Source organism: Sander lucioperca, chromosome 9, assembly GCF_008315115.2.
Source record: "Sander lucioperca isolate FBNREF2018 chromosome 9, SLUC_FBN_1.2, whole genome shotgun sequence".
Taxonomy (NCBI): domain Eukaryota; kingdom Metazoa; phylum Chordata; class Actinopteri; order Perciformes; family Percidae; genus Sander; species Sander lucioperca.
The window spans coordinates 37,459,672-37,478,453 of NC_050181.1; the positions used below are offsets into that span (position 1 = coordinate 37,459,672).

General features: G+C 42.6%; 1 protein-coding gene across 1 annotated transcript; it reads left to right on the forward strand.

Moving 5' to 3' along the window:
* The first annotated feature begins 1,449 nt into the window (after nucleotides 1–1,449).
* Nucleotides 1,450–16,802, forward strand: onecut3b (one cut homeobox 3b). Its single transcript, XM_036004912.1, has 2 exons — nucleotides 1,450–2,527; nucleotides 11,609–16,802. The coding sequence occupies exons 1-2, from the start codon at nucleotides 1,450–1,452 to the stop codon at nucleotides 11,956–11,958; spliced, it is 1,428 nt and encodes a 475-aa protein (XP_035860805.1). The 3' UTR covers nucleotides 11,959–16,802.
* Nucleotides 16,803–18,782: the final 1,980 nt, after the last annotated feature.

The following is an 18,782-nucleotide window of genomic DNA, read 5'->3' on the forward strand; positions in this document are numbered from 1 at the left end:
CTGAGCTGACCGACTGTTCATTTATTTCTGTTAGTTAGTTAGTGAGCAGAGAGATTAGACAGATAACACTCACTGACCATCAAACATCTGTAAGTCTACAAACTATGTTCAATACACAATACAACATAATATGCTAACAGAAATATAGGCTTCCATTATTATTATTATTATTATTATTATTATTATTATTATTATAAGGCCTATCATTATTAGTAGTATCATCTACGATACTATATTCTGAAATGGCATTGTTAAAAAGTTCTTTATAGTTGCGTTACACTACATTTTTAGTGATCCAAATTATTGATTTAACATAAAATCACAAATGACCCATCTGCCTCGGTCAGGAGGATATGTGCTATTTATTTATTTAGGTTATGTGACAAATAGCAGAAGTGCACTTTGCTTTGGACCATCGCTATTTTAGTGTGTCATAGGACAAATATAATATAAGACGATATGATTGGACAATTTTTCTAAGCGGATCAAATCCCACACCAAACTTCATCTCATGGACTTAGTGGACTTCGCTCCAACCAAAGCAGCGAGCTGTTCTCTTATTGGTCTGCATGCAGCGTTGGGATCCTAACTCACTTTGTGACCTCCTTCACTCCCTCCCAACCTCCCTTACCGGCCTGCACCATGTCATTAATCTCTGTCAATCAATACTTCGATCAGGTTTATCACTAAGCGCATAAATGCAAAACCATACAGTCCGTGGGAAAACAAAGTTTAGCTGTAAGGAACTCCTGTTTCCAGAAACTGATACTTACTGTATTTTACCATTGACTGTTACACATATTCCATGTCAGGCCATCAACTGTCTGATTGTCATGTGTGTACAGATACACGAGAGCTACACGCGCACATACAAGCGTCAGATGCACTAGGCTAATATATAAAATACTTAGCCTACAACTTCTCAAAACTAAATTAGGCGTTACCATTTCAAATTGAGAGATAGGCGTATGGTGTGAGACATTGTGTTTTCCCCGGGCGCGTTTTCATCCCAGTGGGGAAGACCATTAAGAAAACTCTGCTCGTACCCGCCCCACATTTTAAATACACAGAGGCGCGCACCCATCTCTCTGACACGCGGCTCAGCCTGCTCTTAGTGGAAGCGCTGTTGGACCAGAGATGAGATATAGCCCCGGAGAGCTCCCATCCACATGAATGCATAAAGCGCTACAGTAGCCAACGACGCCGTGAAGACACTCGGTTCTGCACCTTCCTCAGAACATCAGAACTTATCTGCACCACACTGGACTGATTGGAGAGTTTTAATCAATGGATTGGCAATCAAACGGTTTGGTAATTTTACCAGGAGGGCTTAGGGGGTAAGAGAGAGCGCGCCTCCCTGAGTGAGCGCGAGAGAAGGAGCGTGAGGGAGAGACAGACAGGGGGAGAGGGTGGGGAGGGTGGGACAGGGGAACATATATCTTTCCAGCTATGGAGCTCACCATGGAGAACCTTCACAGCATCTCGCACTCCCAGGCGGGAGACCTCATGAGCTCTCCGCACGCGCGGCCGTCGCCGTCCCCCAGCTCCGCTTCCCGGAATCTGGTCTCACACGCTCCCGGCGCGCGGACAGCCATGGTCTCCGGCATGGCCTCACTCCTTGAGAGCTCTGGTGGGGACTACCGGACAGACCCGTCTGCGCTGTCCGGACACCTGCACCCGTCCATCAGCATGTGCGAGACCGGGATGAGCCTTAGTAACACATACACCACGCTGACCCCTCTGCAGCATCTACCTCCGATATCCACCGTCTCGGATAAGTTTTCCCACCCACACACTCACCACCATGCTGCCGCCCATCAACGACTCTCCGCCGGGAACGTCAGCGGCAGTTTCACGCTGATGCGGGACGACCACCGGGGGCTCGCCTCCATGGGCAATCTGTACAGTCACTACCCCAAAGAGATGTCCGTGTCCGGTATGGGCCACGGCTCGCTCTCCCCGCTGTCCAGCGGTCTGGGTTCTTTGCACAACTCCCAGCAGCCGCTGTCAGCCTACGGTCCAAGCGCACACCTCTCCACCGACGCCAAGATGCTCTCTCCGGTGTCAGGGTTTGAGTCCCACGCCTCCATGCTGTCCCGAAGTGACCAAGAGCACCTGGCCAGGAGTTTAGGAGGTCACGGCCACGGTATGATCTCCAACCTCAATGGCATGCACCACCACCCGCACAGTCACCTCCACTCCCAGGCGAACGGCGCGGTAATGCTGGGGGGCCGCGAGAGGCACGGCCACGGAGCCGGGCAGGGAGGAGCAGGGTCAGGCATGCAGGCGGAGGAAATCAACACAAAGGAAGTGGCTCAGCGGATAACGGCCGAGTTAAAACGGTACTCCATCCCGCAGGCCATATTCGCCCAGAGGATCTTGAGCCGATCGCAGGGAACCCTGTCAGACCTGCTACGGAATCCCAAACCCTGGAGTAAGCTCAAGTCAGGCCGGGAGACCTTCAGGAGGATGTGGAAGTGGCTGCAGGAGCCCGAGTTTCAACGGATGTCTGCTCTACGGCTGGCCGGTAAGACTACTGTCCTTTCATTATTATTATTTTACATTTTACAAAACTGATGCGACTGAAGTAGCCTAACAGCCCGGTCACCTTACACCGTTATTTCCCCAAATTAATAACAGACACACTAAACTTGCGCAGACCTAAAAGATTCAGCACCACGGACAGTTCAACCGGCTAAAACAAAGCGTGCAGAGGCACAGCGTCTTCACCACTAAACATAACTCTATCTTTATTTCCTAAACCTTAAACACATAGGCTATAGGTTGTTTCTTAAAAACAGTAAAGTCTAATTGTAGTGCATTTAGAGCTCTGTAAAACAAAGATGTTAATGGTTGTTTTGGGCGTGCACATTGGCGTTTACGCGGGCTGTTGTAGACTAAATTTGCAGGTCTATATTTTTGATCGGCACATAGCAAATCGCCATTGATTCACAATAAACCTCGAAATAGTTGCCCTCCCCCGACGCCTTTTTCCCCTCCCTCCCTCTCTCTGTGTCCGACGGTAAGACACAGCGGTAGGCTACTGCATGCATGGGCCCACTAGTTGCGCGGGAGAAGCGTGGTGACCCCAGGCTGCCTGATCAATATGCCAGTTCCCACTCTCCCTTTTAAATGTTGCGCACGGATCAATATTCGTATCGGAGCTGAAAGACGCAATAACCACACGGTCTCTATCCGGCTTTGCATTTAGTACTACGCTGTAGTAAAAGCTCTAAATTTAGAACACAGACAGGTATGATCGCTGGTGTGATGCAGGACAGACGCTTCTTCCCCTAGTGCTAACAGTGCACTCAGATGAGCAAAATATCACCATGAATAACATCATGATTTCAGTGGATCAAACAAAACTGTAAAACACTGATTTGCCTTCACCCAGGACACCATTCAAATAATCAGATGTAAAAAAAACCTTTATAAACAGGACTTATACTTTTGAAAGTCTACCTCCAGTGCTGCCTCTATGATCCCCAGATCTATTTCAAGGCAACCATAAGCTTAAACTGTTCTGATGAAATATTGATTGCTACTGGGAAGGAGATTGCTAACAGGGACCAGTATACAGTAGATAAGAATATAGAGCATACAGAGGTTTTGATACTGAAAAACACAAAGGGAATGGGAATTCACTGTTGGTTTCAATAAGTCAGAAGACTATATCCAGTAGCCTTAAAATATATCACAGTTCTACCTTTGACATCCTTCTTTTCCAGATGGATATTGCAATGCATCACAGTCAATGCAACAACATTAGATTTAGCAGAATCACTACAGTGTCTTTACAGAAGAGATCAAATGTATTGACTGCTAGTTTTTATATTTTACTTTAAAACATTGAATCAACCATGTACTTGAATAGATAGATAGATAGATAGATAGATAGATAGATAGATAGATAGATAGATAGATAGATAGATAGACAGACAGACAGACAGACAAGGATTAGTAGCTGAGGCTGTGAGTGTCATTAATAGTGTAGCTCTGTCCTTTCTGTGTTTGCCTGGCTTTACACATAGGAGATCAATAAGGCCGTTTCCCCTTCCCAACCCCCTTCTTTCCCACTCCCTTGGTACTCCCTCTGTTTTTCTTTCTCTTTCTCTTTCTCTCCCTCACTCTCTGCAGCATATGACAATAATATAATCTTTAACCTGGCAACAGGCAGGCAGGTTGTTTGGCTTCAGGAGATTGGCACCACCGAACAACCCCCCCAAAAAACATTGACTGGAGGACGAGGATGAATGAGAGCTGTTTCATAAAGTCAAACAATGCACACAGCCATTTCGACTCTCCCTGCTCTCTTACCAGACCCATGTTTTTTAATGCCCATTAAACTTGCTTGCGGCATGAAAGATTAATATCAGTGTGCTGTTTCTCATATTTTCTGAAGAATCCAAATGGACTAAATTGGGATGTACAAAACTTTATTCAGCCCGGCTTAAGTGCAAAAGCGAGAAAAGCAAAACTGACTGAAAAAGAGGTGGGAGATGCCATTGATTGAGTGAGGGCAGGCAGGTTTGGGCTTTGTGTGAACAGCCAGATAGAGGCAGGGTAGTGAAAGGATCAATACAGACCTTAATAATTGATAAGTATAAGGGATACAGAGAGGAGAGGGGAAGAAAGAGAGAGTCAGAGAGCGGTGTTGTTAGAGCTTGTAACAGCATCTTCTAGGTAAGCAAAGCCAAATCTGTGGTTAACAGCTGAAGACCACACACCTAAACACCACGGCAGAGAGTGTGTAAGTGGTTTTGAAGAACGCATGTTTATGTTCCAAAACATCATGTGTAATATCAACAAAAATCTGACATCAACAAGGATGGTGTAGACTTTCAGTGCTGAAAACACCCCATTTATGAAGCAGGAAAAGAAGCATCTCTGTAACAAAAGACCTACAATATTTGTAGTGAAATCAGACCAGGAAGGCTGGCATTTGAACACAAACATGAAAAGATCAGAGCTTAAGAGCATCTTACAGTAGGCAAAGAGCATTAGAGCGTCCAGTTGCCTATCGAGTCGTAATGAGTGCTTTCTGCTCATGTCAGCGAATCCTCAAAGCAATCCAAGGTTGTGATGTCATTTGATTTTAAAGGTTGCAATGCTTTATGGGGTTTGTAATGCACCTTTATGGGAGCATGCAAGCACATTTCACCCAGCATGTGTGCGTGCAAGTGCTTCAACATGCACGTGTGTGTGTGTGTGTGTGTGTGTGTGTGTGTGTGTGTGTGTGTGTGTGTGTGTGTGTGTGTGACTGGGTTATAGAGTGTGTCTGCACTATACATTGTTCAGGCTTATCTGACTCACTCTGAATCGGTATTGATTTCCTCTCCTCTGCTCTCTTCGGCTCTCTCTCTCTCTATCTCTCTCTCTTTCTCTCCCTCCTTGCCTTCCTCCTTTCTCCCCCTACTTTCTCTTCTGGCTCTGTACCAGCATCAGCAAAGCAGATCCTTTGCCTTCCACCCTTATTTCATTTCTGCTCTCTGGTCATCTCTCTCTGTAACACACAGAACTCACTTTGGCACACTGGAGTGAAATATTTTGACACTCTGTATGAATGAGAGTAAATGTACCCATCCTTACGAAGATGTTATAATAAAGCACAGTATAAAAAAGCTGTAACTTCATGCAAATTGTAAAACAGCCGCAAGCAAAATATTTGAAATGACCTTTCACGACATACAACTGATGAAATTGGATATTTGTGGCAGTTATGACCACAAAGCCCCCTTCTAATCAATCATATCTCATTATTTTAACATCACCAAACTACAGGCAGGGCTGTAACATGAAGTTAAAAAATGAATGTCTGTAATGAGGCTAGGTGGTAGAAATATGATTACATCCCTCCACTTTGCCTATTGAGTATAAACTGCCTTAACTTCTCATGATAAATATTAACATAAATATGTAAACAGGCAGGCAGAGAATAGGAGGTTTTAGTTTGAGACATCTCTTAATCCGAGTTCTTAATTTGAAACACAGTCTTAGCTTCGGTAAACCTTCATTAATTGCCTCATGCCAGTTTGGAAAATGCCTCCTGATCTCACACAGCAGCAGACTGGCGTTAAAGGTGCCGATTTGTCTGATTATTCAGGATTAAATTACAACTTTTTAAATTTAAGTTTATTGTTAAAGGAGAAATTTATCACACAGAAACGTGTTGCAAGAGAGAGAGAGAGAGAGAGAGAGAGAGAGAGAGAGAGAGTTTGTGTGTGTGTGTGTGTGTGTGTGTGTGTGTGTGTGTGTGTGTGTTCATAATTGCTTATATATCTGAGCAGAGAATTATTTTTAGCAACACCTGATTTCTAGTTACATCATTTCCCAGTTAGCCAATTTATTTTATTAAAATGTGCGGCAGGGGAAACCGACACAGACTTGGTTTTAGTTCATCATCTCTAGCACAATAGGTATTTCTTTTTACAACGTAGACTGATATTTTAAACGTTTGTTCGTTTAGTTTAAAAAAAAAACACGTTTCTTTATAGTCTACAACTTCGCCCACTATTAATAATCCTTCAAACAACATATCGGTAAAGCAGGCCGCAGGTTTCTTAGTATTTAGGCAAAACACTGTTCCTCATCAAATTAAAAGCTGGAATGATAAAACATATTCTGATCATTTAAACAAATAAACCAACTTCCGGGCAAATAAAACATTTAAAAATGCCTTGATAAAACACCTTCTCCAAAAACAAAAACGCCGAATTTAAATCATCGTCGCTAATAAAATGTTATATTTTATAATAGCCTTCTAATAGCGCTTCTGAAAAATATTCCTAAACGCTGCCCCTACATTTCTCTTAACCTTTCCCTCAGTAGCTCGTTTTTTCGTTTGCACCGACAACTCGTTTTATTAACCCTCTTTAGCAACAAATGTTAGAAAATAGAAGCCTGTGCTCTCTGGATTCAATTGGCCAATTCATTCTGAGTTGTTTTGGAGTGAATGAACACCATTTGTTATAGGTGGGGAAAAGGAGAGGAATAAAAACACGGTTTATAGACTACAAGCCAATATCTGATAGGCTGTAAAGCTGCCGATCACTCGTCTCAACAGGCTCAACACACGCTTTCCATTGACAAATAAACGAAAGCTTTCAGATAATCCAATCCTAGTCAATTGAGAGGATTCTTTAGGACGGTTTGGTTTCACCGCTGCTGAATGTTAATGCGGGTGGGGTTGATGGCGTTTTTCCTTTCCCAGCAATGAAAAGGCCTATAATATGATCAATATAATCAATAACCGTACATCTGAGAGGTGTGACAGAGAGTGATTGACGCCAAACTGTTTCTCGCCTGCAGTAGTCCGCCCAGGTCGGGAGAGGGCCCGCCTCACCGGACACAAAGCCCGATCTCATCCGTCCGTCCAGGCGTCGACTAGCAGCAGCACGGTGCGGTTAGTTCACCGTCTGCCCCCCCCTCCCCCCCATCTGCACACACACACACACACACACACACACACACACACACACACACACACACACACACACACACACACACACACACCTTTGTTAAGTAAATAAACATAATGCACTCTTGCAACTATAAAGTAGGCTAATAGATTTTTATTTATATTGATATTAGGCAGTCTGCCTTTTGAGGATATATCAGTCATATCAAATCTGCTTTTTCATTTCACAATTCACCACATCACAGATTATAGATAGATAGATTCACTGTGATACCTTGAGGACAGCTGCCATCTGAGAATCTGAAGTTACTGCTCATTCAACATTTCAAAACACACCAGACAGTGTTTTCAGACCAAATCCTATTGTTAACTGGAGCCTGAAGTCAGCATCATTTAGCCTGTAACACTTAATAATCTATTGTGTTTACTATAAATTATGACTAATGGAAATTTGAAGTCCTCCTCTTCTCTCAAACATGTTTTTTTTTCTGATTGTTACTGCACTTGGATGTTTGAGCTTTGCTGTGCAGGATGATGTATGTGCAGAGTTGAAAACTTTCACCTGCTGAAGGAGGACAGTATGTGTTTACCTGAGCCAATCGTGGGTCAATATGCAAATATACAAGTTGGATGTGGAAACTCGAAGCCTCCAGTCCACCTAAAGTTAGTTGGACTTTTCAGTGAAGGAGGAGACAACATGTGTCTGGTACAATATTTTAAAATGAAAAATACTTGGATATTCATAGATTTTGGATACTTCTATGACGGAGAGGATGTCATTTTAAGAGTTTTTGTTTTGTATGGAAAAAAACACTGTCTTTTTATACTTCTTAAAAAATGCATGGAATGGAATTTTTAAAGAAATTGACTGAAAGATTGTTGTCCAATCAAGCAATTTTTGTCAGCCAGCTCGCTCATAGCTGCAGCTTTCTACCAAGCTATCACATGTACTGTAATATAACAGACAAGAGTCAACCATCATCCTTAAGTGCACAGTCTTAGAGACAGTGGAAGGCAGAGTAAAAAACAGCAGACACTTAAGATAAAGCAGAGCGGCTCTTAAAGGAGGCACAAGTACAACTTAACATGCTGCACATCCTGTGATTTAATCTTTGGATCAGCAAGAGGTTGACATTAAGCAAAGTACCTTTAGCATCATTGACACCAGGACATTTGGAAGAGACAACACAAGCACGTGCCACTTGAGACTGCTGCTTGTCTCTTCAGAAAAGTCCATTTAGTAATGAGGCAACTAAAGATAGCCTACAACGCTGTGGATCTCGTCTCAAGAGAGCTCAATCTAATGAGCAGCTCCTTCTTTACCTTCCCTGTGGTCCTATTCAATGCTGTGAGAGGGGATGTTCAGGGGTCTCATTTGAAATGGATCGATGGATTATTTGAAATATGTATTGAACAGGCCCAGGCCTTGTGCCATATCCTTGGTTCCACTTGGTTGCTCTGCAGGCCTCAGAGCTGCAGTTGCATTTGAGCTGATGGAGGAGAACCAGAGTGGTGTTGGCATTGTAAAATAGCCGGTAGCACAAGTTGTTCGAAAACAAGCATTACATATTAAATTATCACTATATTAGCACTAGCATTCAGTCATTACATTAGGGAGTATTGAGTTTGGTTTGAGACAGCACTTAGAGAGCCGCGAGGAGATTCTGGCATGGCTGGGCCTGAACCAATTGAATAAACGTTCCATGAAATGGTTCTGAAGTGCGGATCAATCAATATGGGGGCTATCAATCTGAGGGCAAATTAAAACAATTGAGAAAAACAACAAGAGGGAAACAGTTGAAGAAGTCCAGAAGGTATCTGTGCAGGCTCTAATGCAGGGGCAAACATATAACCTATAGGCCTACACTCTGCTGAGGAAAACATCTTAATTATGCTGTGCTTGCAGTATCAAAGCATGAACAATGGCAATTCAAACACATGCACGCTCACACACAGGCATGCATACACACAGGCATGCATACACATGTGCACATTCATATTGATCTCCCTCCTCACAGTCAAATCTGTTTACTGCTGTTGTCTAAACCTGCTGTAAAGTCATCAATCATTTGCATATACACCACCTCCACACTGCAGCCAGCCTTCTCCCTCCTTCACTCATCCCCTCACCCTTTTCTTTTTGTCCTTCCTTTCTCTCCCACACATGTGCACAAACACTCCAAGACTGCGATGAATATAATTCTTCACGTTGTTTGTTTCTTTTACGCAGACCACATCTCATGCACGCGTGCACACTTTTTGTAAAAAAATAATTCGTGACGTATTATGACAGACATTCCTTTGTCCTCCTCCAGAGCCAGAGCTCTCAGACTGGATGACTGTCACTCTTTCCCGCCACATGTCCTTTGTTCTTCCACAGATAAACAATTTCTTCTCCGTCAGTCTGTCACAAAGCGCGCTCCCGGGCTATACTCTCCAATGTGAGGTCGTACGCGCGCACACGCACACACACACACACACACACACACACACACACACACACACACACACACACACACACACACACACACACACCTCGGTCTCGCAGATCGATGGGGATCGATCGGGTGGGGAAGGGAGCCCTGATTACTGGACCACGTGTTCAGGAGAAAACCGCGGAAAATCGATCATTGCAGCTTTTTAGGGCAGCAGAACAGAACAGACTGCCTTCAGTCTCCACAGCTACAGCCGAGCCTACTGATGGTGCATCTAGGCACGGCACACCACTTCTTTGTCAGCATTTTACATCATCAGGCTCCTCCAGTTTCAACAAGACACGCAGACCCACAGTGTAAACTATTTATCCACCATAACCTCTTTTTTTTAAGAGAACTGTATCATTAGACAAGCAGAATAAAATGAAACCTAATTTTGCCCACATGTTAATAACAAAAACTCACCTTCTCTACGTTTGGCCAAACTTTAAAGGACCTTACTGGTGTTTTTGCATGTTAACCCATCATCCACAAACTCAGTGTACAACCCACTTTACATTACTGATGACCATGTTCCAAGCCTTCTGTGAGTTTTTAGATTGATTTCCTATCCTCTAGGCGGCCACATGGTTTCAGTTCATTTCACTGCACTTTGAAAATCAACTTGTAGAGATTTGAAACTTGCTTGAAATAGGGAATCCATGCCGATGAACAATTAGGTTTATTAATGTTTTTTTCAAATGTTTTTTTCATGTTATACTGCAGATGTTAGTAGCACTAAAGAAACTATCCTTTGTGTAGCATTCAAGGACAGTTCGACATCTGGGCATTGGTCCTCAACTGCTGCAAAGTATGATTTGCATCCACAAAGTATTTAATAAATATAAACAACATATTGTTTGTCATCTCAGACTGTTCTTCAACACACACACACACACACACACACACACAGGAAGAGTTTTCTACTACCTGTTTAAAATATGGACTTTGATAAGAACATTGAGATAACGGTTAGCTGTGAAGCAAGTTTTAGATCTCCAAAAGTTGATTGTCATACCACAATGAATGATAAATGGAAAAGGCTGCCTGGAAGGTAGGAAATCAATCTAAAAACTTTTAGTGTACTTTGGCAAATAGCGATAAGATATACAATATTCTAAAGGCTGAAACTTGCATAAGCAACTATTAGCTAATGGCCATTAAGACGTTTTAATTTGGTGTTTTTCCCTCACCAGTGTCGACTCACTGACTCGTTACTCTTCTTTCTGCCTTTCCATTCTCTCTTTTTTAGCCCTCTTTTTTCCCTCCTGTTACCCTCCCCCTTTGTTCATTTGAACTCCAAATGTGTTCCTTTTTACCTGTATGATATACAGTCATGATGTATATTTACATTTTAACAGTGAGCTAAACACTTTCAACTGAAAAATTACAACTCATATACACAAAAACATGCATGCACTCAAACACCTGCATTGGTCCATTTTTTAACCTTTTGCTTTTACCGTCTGTTTTGCCCTTCAGCCATTTTAATTGTCATTCTTAAATTCTTTAGCATTTCCCTTTATGCCATAATTAGGTGTCTAATTAGGCATCCCACCCTTGTCTTATTTTTCATTATTTGTTAGTTCCCAACCAATGTTGGGTTTGGTATTGCTTTGTAAGGATCCTAGAATATTTTGATGGCAATAAAACTCCTTCCTTTTGTTCTGTCCTCCCTCTTCCTTTCCTCTGTCCATTCCCTTCCTCTCTCCAGCATGTAAACGTAAGGAGGAGGACCGAGGACGGGACCGCAACCAGGTGCCAAAGAAGCAGCGACTGGTCTTCACCGACCTGCAGCGTCGCACTTTGGTAGCCATCTTCAGAGAGAACCGCCGCCCCTCCAAGGAGATGCAGATCACCATCTCCCAGCAGCTGGGCCTAGAACTCTCCACCGTCTCCAACTTCTTTATGAACTCACGCCGCCGCTGTACGGACCGCTGGGACACAGAGGAGCACAATCACGGGGTGCATGGCCACGTGCACACTCCTCATGGAAACAGCAACAACAACAACTCACCGATCCAACCTGGTACCTCCTGTGCAGCCACTTTCTCTAAGGCCTGACGGTGGCAGGACGGATGGTTGAACAGATGCACGGAGGATGGAGGGGGGGGATGTTTTTCACTAAAGCACTCCTGCAGAGCTACAGGGTGTTAAGCTTCACACCACTCATCTGATTCATCTGCTCAGAGTGCTGATGACTTGTGCAGATGAATCAGATCTTCTCAATGCTCCATGTGTTTTCTTTCAATCTGAATGTTACTCTTAGGGGTTAACATGCATTTCAAATTGTGGTTCTTCAAACCAAAGATCCAGTAGCTTTAAGAGAGGTGCCCTGAAACAACCACACGTTGAGCTGAGTAAATCCAACTGAAAACCAAAGGAAATCCATCTACACTAAACCGCACTGTGGGTCTGTGTTGAAGCCTTGAAAGGAGGAGGTTTTGCTTTAGGATCCTCTGCTGATTGTCAGGATGTAAACACACCAAAGAATTACTCATGACAGGGAACAGATAGCTTTAAGACAGGAAACCTTGAGCAGCCGCACGTTGGTCTTCACAAATCAGCCAGAAATCAGACAGTGGATGTGTCTGCTGGGCCGTGATCAACCACTCCACATTTCAGTAACAGACACTGAGGCTGATTGAGAGGTATGTTTGTGTGTCAAGTGTCTGTTAGATGCTCTCGGCAGGTCCTTTGACCTGCTAACCACATACCACTTTCGCGGCTCTGCATCACTGCAGGCGTGTGTGTACATGTGTGTAATATTCACATGCTTCGGGTTGCTTCTGGGGTGTATTCCTCTACAGTGATTCGGCCTGCTCCACGTCAGAGTAACAGTGCCACCTGCTGTCCATTTAAACCACAGCTAAACAAGTTTGAGCATGTAGGTGCACCTCCAGTATGTCTCCCGCAGGCCTACCTCAACACAGTGTAGCCTGCATTGTAGATTTCTATTAGGATAAAGATACCAATACTCCATATAAGCAGGAGTGTAGCCCTGCAAACACCAAACAAACTGAGACACAATGATAAAACTTAAAAAAATGTACTCACAAACCCTTTGATACACATTTGAATGTTTGTTTCTTATGACTCGTTGTACGGCAACATGGCCATAGACCGTGTAGCCACTTGAGAGGTTATTTTCAGGTTAAAAAAAGGAGAACAATCAAACAGGGATGACACTCCCCACATTTAAAAAGTGTCATGCCCAAATGTAGGGAGTGAGGGAGGGGGGGGGGTCTGCTCTGTTCTAGTGGCCAAACGCAGAGGTCAAATGTCACAATATAGGATCCTGAGTGCCAATGATGTTTGCCTCTTTATGATAATCAGAGAACAGGTGCAGCCCGCTCCATCGCCATGTGCCCCGTTGTGTCTGGCCTGTGTCATTACAACCGTCAAACTGCGAGCACTACACAGGCACGTTACCTATTCCATACCTCAGAAAAACATTGATGTGATCGACATGAAACACAATGAAAATGACTGTAAATAATATTTAATTTCATCTCTCTTTCTCTCTCTGTCTCTCTGTCTTATCTATTCTCTATTTATCTACTCTCTTGCTACTCCCCCTGTTGTGTCTTTCTTTCATTTCTCCCTCCTTAACTATTGATGCGGGTAATAATAGTACCATAGACACATGGTTTCTCTCTAGTGACTTTTGTGCTATGTTGTGCTGAAACTATATGTAAAGAAGCACCTTGTTGACAAAATGTAAAAACTTAAAGATGAAAAAAAAAGAAAAATGAACATAGACTGATCCTATGCACAGAAGAGGAAGGAATACCACAAATGAGGAACTGTGCATATTTGTGAATACCTGTGTGATGGAAGGACCTCTTCCTTCATCTCTGAACTTTGAGCCCTTTGAACTGAACTGTCACTGCATTCCTCTGCTGATGGTGTTTTTGGTTACCATGAGAACCGCCTCATTTCTTTGTGTCTTTTTAAATTTTTTTGTGTGGGCAAAGCCACTTGTTGTATAGCATCTTCTAGCGGGAGATAATCATATTAGAGAGGAGATGCAGACAGGTGGAAGAAGGGTGCAGCTGAGCATCAGAGGCCCATCATCAGACTGGAGGGAAACATTTAAGTGACGTTCCTTCATAGTTTGGGTTCTGCTTGTGCACTATAACAGATTCCCTGTTGGAGGTGTCATTTAAGATGTTTTCTAGAGTCAAGAAGGGAACAAAACTGTAGCTTTTTAGTGCAGATATTTGAAGCTCAGACCCAAAGCAAAGAGTTAGTGATGGAAACAGTTGTGTGTGTGTGGCTACCTCACAGAATAGAGTGGACTGTGACACAGCCATCAACCATCAATACCAAAGATACTTCAAGCCTGCCGTGTTCACACCGGACCTGGGACGTGCACACACATGCAAACACAACACACATGCAGATATACTGCATGCTGCTGAGTGCACATCCACACTTCCACAGAGCAGTCGTGCTGCGTGACAAACACACAGAGGTGTTTGTTATGTGGGAAGAGTTGAGTGCCTTTTTCCTTCAACCAGGGGTTGGACTGCTCTGCACACACGCACGCACGCACACACGCACACACGCACGCACGCGCGCGCGCGCACAAACACACACACACACACACACACACACACACACACACACACACACACACACACACATGCACACAGTGTTTAAAGTGAAGGGGGGGCACACATTGGATGAAGGGGGGGCACACACTGGATGAAGGGGGAGCAACACAGGAGGAGGTCCTCATGACATAAAAAAGCCACTTTTGTTTGATTTCAACTAGCACTTTTTTGAAAAAAAAAAAGTAAAAAAGATTGTTAACCGCCACCATTTTGTTTTGATATGTTTTTACATGCTGGTGAGACGATGTCATCTCACACAGAGACCTCTCCATGATACACACATGTACACACACTCCCACCAGAGATATTTTTGTGTAATTTATAACCAGAGTGTAAGTGTGTGTGTGTGTATCGGACTGTTTACAAAGCCCCTCTAATCCTGCTCTTTCATTGGCTCACATCTAAAACTTTAACCTTTGTAACAACCAACCAATGATCAATCAGTGTAGAAATGATGAGACCTTTCAGCTCCAAAAGACACATGATGCCCGCCGGTGACCCCCGCCCATCCAAACCCTCTTCGCTGGTTCCCTCCGTCCAGGGTAGCATCACAACGAGGCAGGCATGTGTAGACAATTCATCTCGATATACCTCAAATCTTTATTGTAAAGGTTAATATAGTGAAACAATAATGACAATGTTTAGCGGTGAGAGTGACATTAAAGTCACAGCAAAATGATTGTTCCGTTTTATAAGGTTTGTTTAAAGGAGCGTGTGCAGTATAAGCCGTCTTATGGTTTGACATCTTTTGTAATCTGTTAATTTATTGTTTGTAGGTTTGCATGTTGTCCTTTTTTGGAGTTAAGAGAAACACTAAAAGGAGGTGTAAGGATAATTGAAGAGGTAGGAAAGGACGTAATATATAATAATGTAGCAGTAGGGGAGGAAGAAATCAGTGACGAAAGATTATGAATACAAAGAAAGATGTAGGAATTGAGAACGTTGTTAAAGATCAAGTTGAAAATGACACATCATCTGTTTTGCATCACTTTTTGGCTTATTTTGTGTTTGACAATTGTCTTCTGTGTGTGTTAAAGTGATTCCCATATTAAAAAAAAGAAGAACCAACCAAGCACCTCTGTCATTAGGGTTGGGATGAGCGATTCTTTTATGCATGGATACTATATAAGTGTATATAAACTGCAGGATGAACTGTACCTCTACAGGTGGAGAGGGGGAGAAACAGGGGAAAAAAACAACTGGGTTTTGGTTTCCAAGTACATTCTTTTTAGCGTCTTTCATGTGCTGTTTGTGTATTTGTATAAAATATGTGTGTTTGTATGTGTATCAGCTTCATCGCTGTGTGTCTTTCCTCCTGTTGTAACCCTTCCCTTTGTGTAGAAATAGTCTCCACACTTCCATGTCTGTATCTACCCTTTGTTTCATCACACAGTTGGTAGTGTGAGTTCCTCTGTTTTGTTCCTGTATTTCAGCTCATCCGTATTTAATCTAAATTCGATCGGCCTGGGTGTTTGTCTGCTTTAGGGGAAGCATAAACAAACAGACAGCCAGGCAGCTGAAATACGGGTTTCTTCCAGTGCCTCAAAATGGCGTCATTTGCTTTTTCCTTCGGACAGACCTCACAGCTCTGGAACCCCCAGTGTCGATGTTCTCTCCCTCTTCCCTTACTAACCAATCAATCAGAACCAAGTGTCTTTGTGATGGTAGAAGACAATCAATTTCAAATAGCAGAGACAAAAAAAAAAGAAAGAGGGAGAGAGAAAGAGAGTGATGGAGGAGGGCAGAGAAAATGACTGGACAGGAGAAATGGGAGGGGAGGAGAAAGGATGGCTCTTAGAGAAATCAGTGTGTATGTATGTGTGTGTGTGTGTGTGTGTGTGTGTGTGTGTGCGTGTGTGTGGTCACCTTTAACCTCTGCAGAGTGGCCTTTACGGTGGGGGTTGAGGCATCCAGGACAGGACCCTCCCCCAGCCACGATGGAGGTGGTGACGGGTACTTGTTAAGTGGACATGTAATCGAAGATGTTGATCAAATGCCCACATACGCACACACACGCACATGCACATGCACACGCACACATGCACACACGCACACGCACACACACACACACACACACACACACACACACACACACACACACACAAGAGCTTTCTTCTGATTTTCATCTCCCAGGAACACAGTGAGTGTGTCAGTCGTCTGTCTGCCTTCAGCCTGTGGAGGGAGACTCAAGTAATAACTGGAACAAATAATACACCAAGTGAAAACCAGTATGGTTAAATTGTGTGTTTTGACTAAAACAAATAAAGAAACAAGCAATTGGCTGACTTACTTCATTTTCTGTGTGATGCTTTCTTACTGTGGTGCTCTGTTGCCATCTGGTGGTGGTGTAAAATAAAAGTAGTCCAGAAATGTACAGCAGTACAGTATACTAATTGTGATACGGTTTTGCCAGTTACTAGTATACAAAAATACCAGCATACTTTGCCATTTATACTGACAGGAAATTATAGAATACACAAAACATGTGTTTTCAGTGTTGGATGTGAATCCAAGAGCCATCAAAATGTTTTTCCTTAGATTTTATACTTATTTTTGTTTTCCAACATATTTTGGAGCTGTTTCACCACCAACCACAGTTTCCTTAAATGTTTTCCAGCTGTGAGCGTCACCTCCATTTCCTTTTTGCATAGCATTGAGGGAAGGAGAATACACCAGCATCACACTTAAAAATAGACCACATTTAGTATACATGCTGCCTGCTCTCATTCACATACTTTATTTAGTCACTTTTCTGGTGTTAACATACATACTTAACACCTGCATCAGTTAGTTGAAAAAGGGCCTATGTTACTTATTATCGCAACTCAATCAAGACTTTGGGAACAATGCTTTTTTGAAATAAAATAAAAACAGCTGGATTGAATAAAAAACATCCTGTAATAAACTCTTTTTTGTGAAAAGAAGCAACACTTCATAATAATGAGCTGAGTTTAATTGTGATGAACAATTTTTATTTAATGAGCCGAGTTCAAAAACATGATTTCACTTTTTTATTTTTTTTATTTAGTTATTTTAATACTGTTATTGTGGTTATATTAAAACTGCAATAACAGATTTGTTGGCCACTTGGGGCCAGCAAAGAAGCTGTGAACAATATTATCACCTTTTAAACTAATATTTCTAACTTGTTTGCACATCAATCAGTTATGAAACAACTGGTTTCCACCTGGTGACGGTTCAATATTCACTCTCTTTTAAATTTGCTTTTGGTCTCTACCAACTCCTGAGGGAAATATCTGGCTCTGTCTCCTTACCTTCTAAATGCTCCACTTTGTTCATCAGCTAGTCTCTAACTGTGTCTATCCGCTGTTTGGTGCTGAGCAGGGAGTGTGCAATGGCTTTTTAAGGCTTTTTTTTTTTTTTTCCGAAAGCAGGTGCCTGTTGCAGCCTAAAATGACCCTATGAGAGTGGTGAGAGTGAACCAAAACAGTAAAGTTAAAGAAAATCACAACAATGAGCTGAAAGATGTTGTGAAGCTCTGTAGAGCTGCAGAGTTGGGTGATAATTCACTGTGGGTTTGTCACTACGAGCGAGTCATTCGTTCCGTTGTTAATATAAAAATATTGATTATAGCAGCTTTAAATATGTTGAGTATTTATTCATATGATTATTTATATCACAGTGTCTTATTTATTTAATATTCGCTCATACTTGCACCCAACATAAATACCTGACCTCACTAATGCTCTTGCAGCTAAAGGAGAGCAAATCCCTGCAGCCAAGTCCTAAAATCTTTGGGGAAAACCTTCCAGAAAAGTGGAGGTTGTTGTAGCAGTAGATTAGGTAGATTTGAATATGTTCAACAATCATATTGACCATGTACTGTAGTGTAGCTTGTGTGTGAGTGACATTTTTTGAGAATCACGTGACACAAGCAGCAAACGAGAAGAGACACAGGACACTTTTGACAGAGTCACATCATGCTTTTATGACGAAAAGGAGTTCATTTACAAGACAGACAGTATATAAAACATACATTGAAATAAAAAAAGAAATCATAGTGTGTTCTATAGACAAGTACATTATTGGCTCACCCTTCCCTTTGAGACCAAGCAGCCATGGGACTGAGCAAAACATGGGTGCCCCCTGGAGAAAAGAAGCAGCAGTTAAATCCTATATTACTATACCTACACTATGTACAGTTCAACAGTCATTTTCCTCTGTCAGACATGGCAAGGAGGTCTACAGATTTGATGACATGATATGGCTAATAGATCTAATATGTACAGTTTCTGTTCTTCACATCCA

What these genes read in the sequence shown, in the direction of transcription:
- onecut3b (XM_036004912.1), top strand. Translation starts at nt 1,450, where the DNA reads ATGGAGCTCACCATGGAGAACCTTCACAGCATCTCGCACTCCCAGGCG. An exon ending in GTCTGCTCTACGGCTGGCCG is followed by an intron (nt 2,528 to 11,608) that starts GTAAGACTACTG and finishes TCCTCTCTCCAG; the next exon opens with CATGTAAACGTAAGGAGGAG.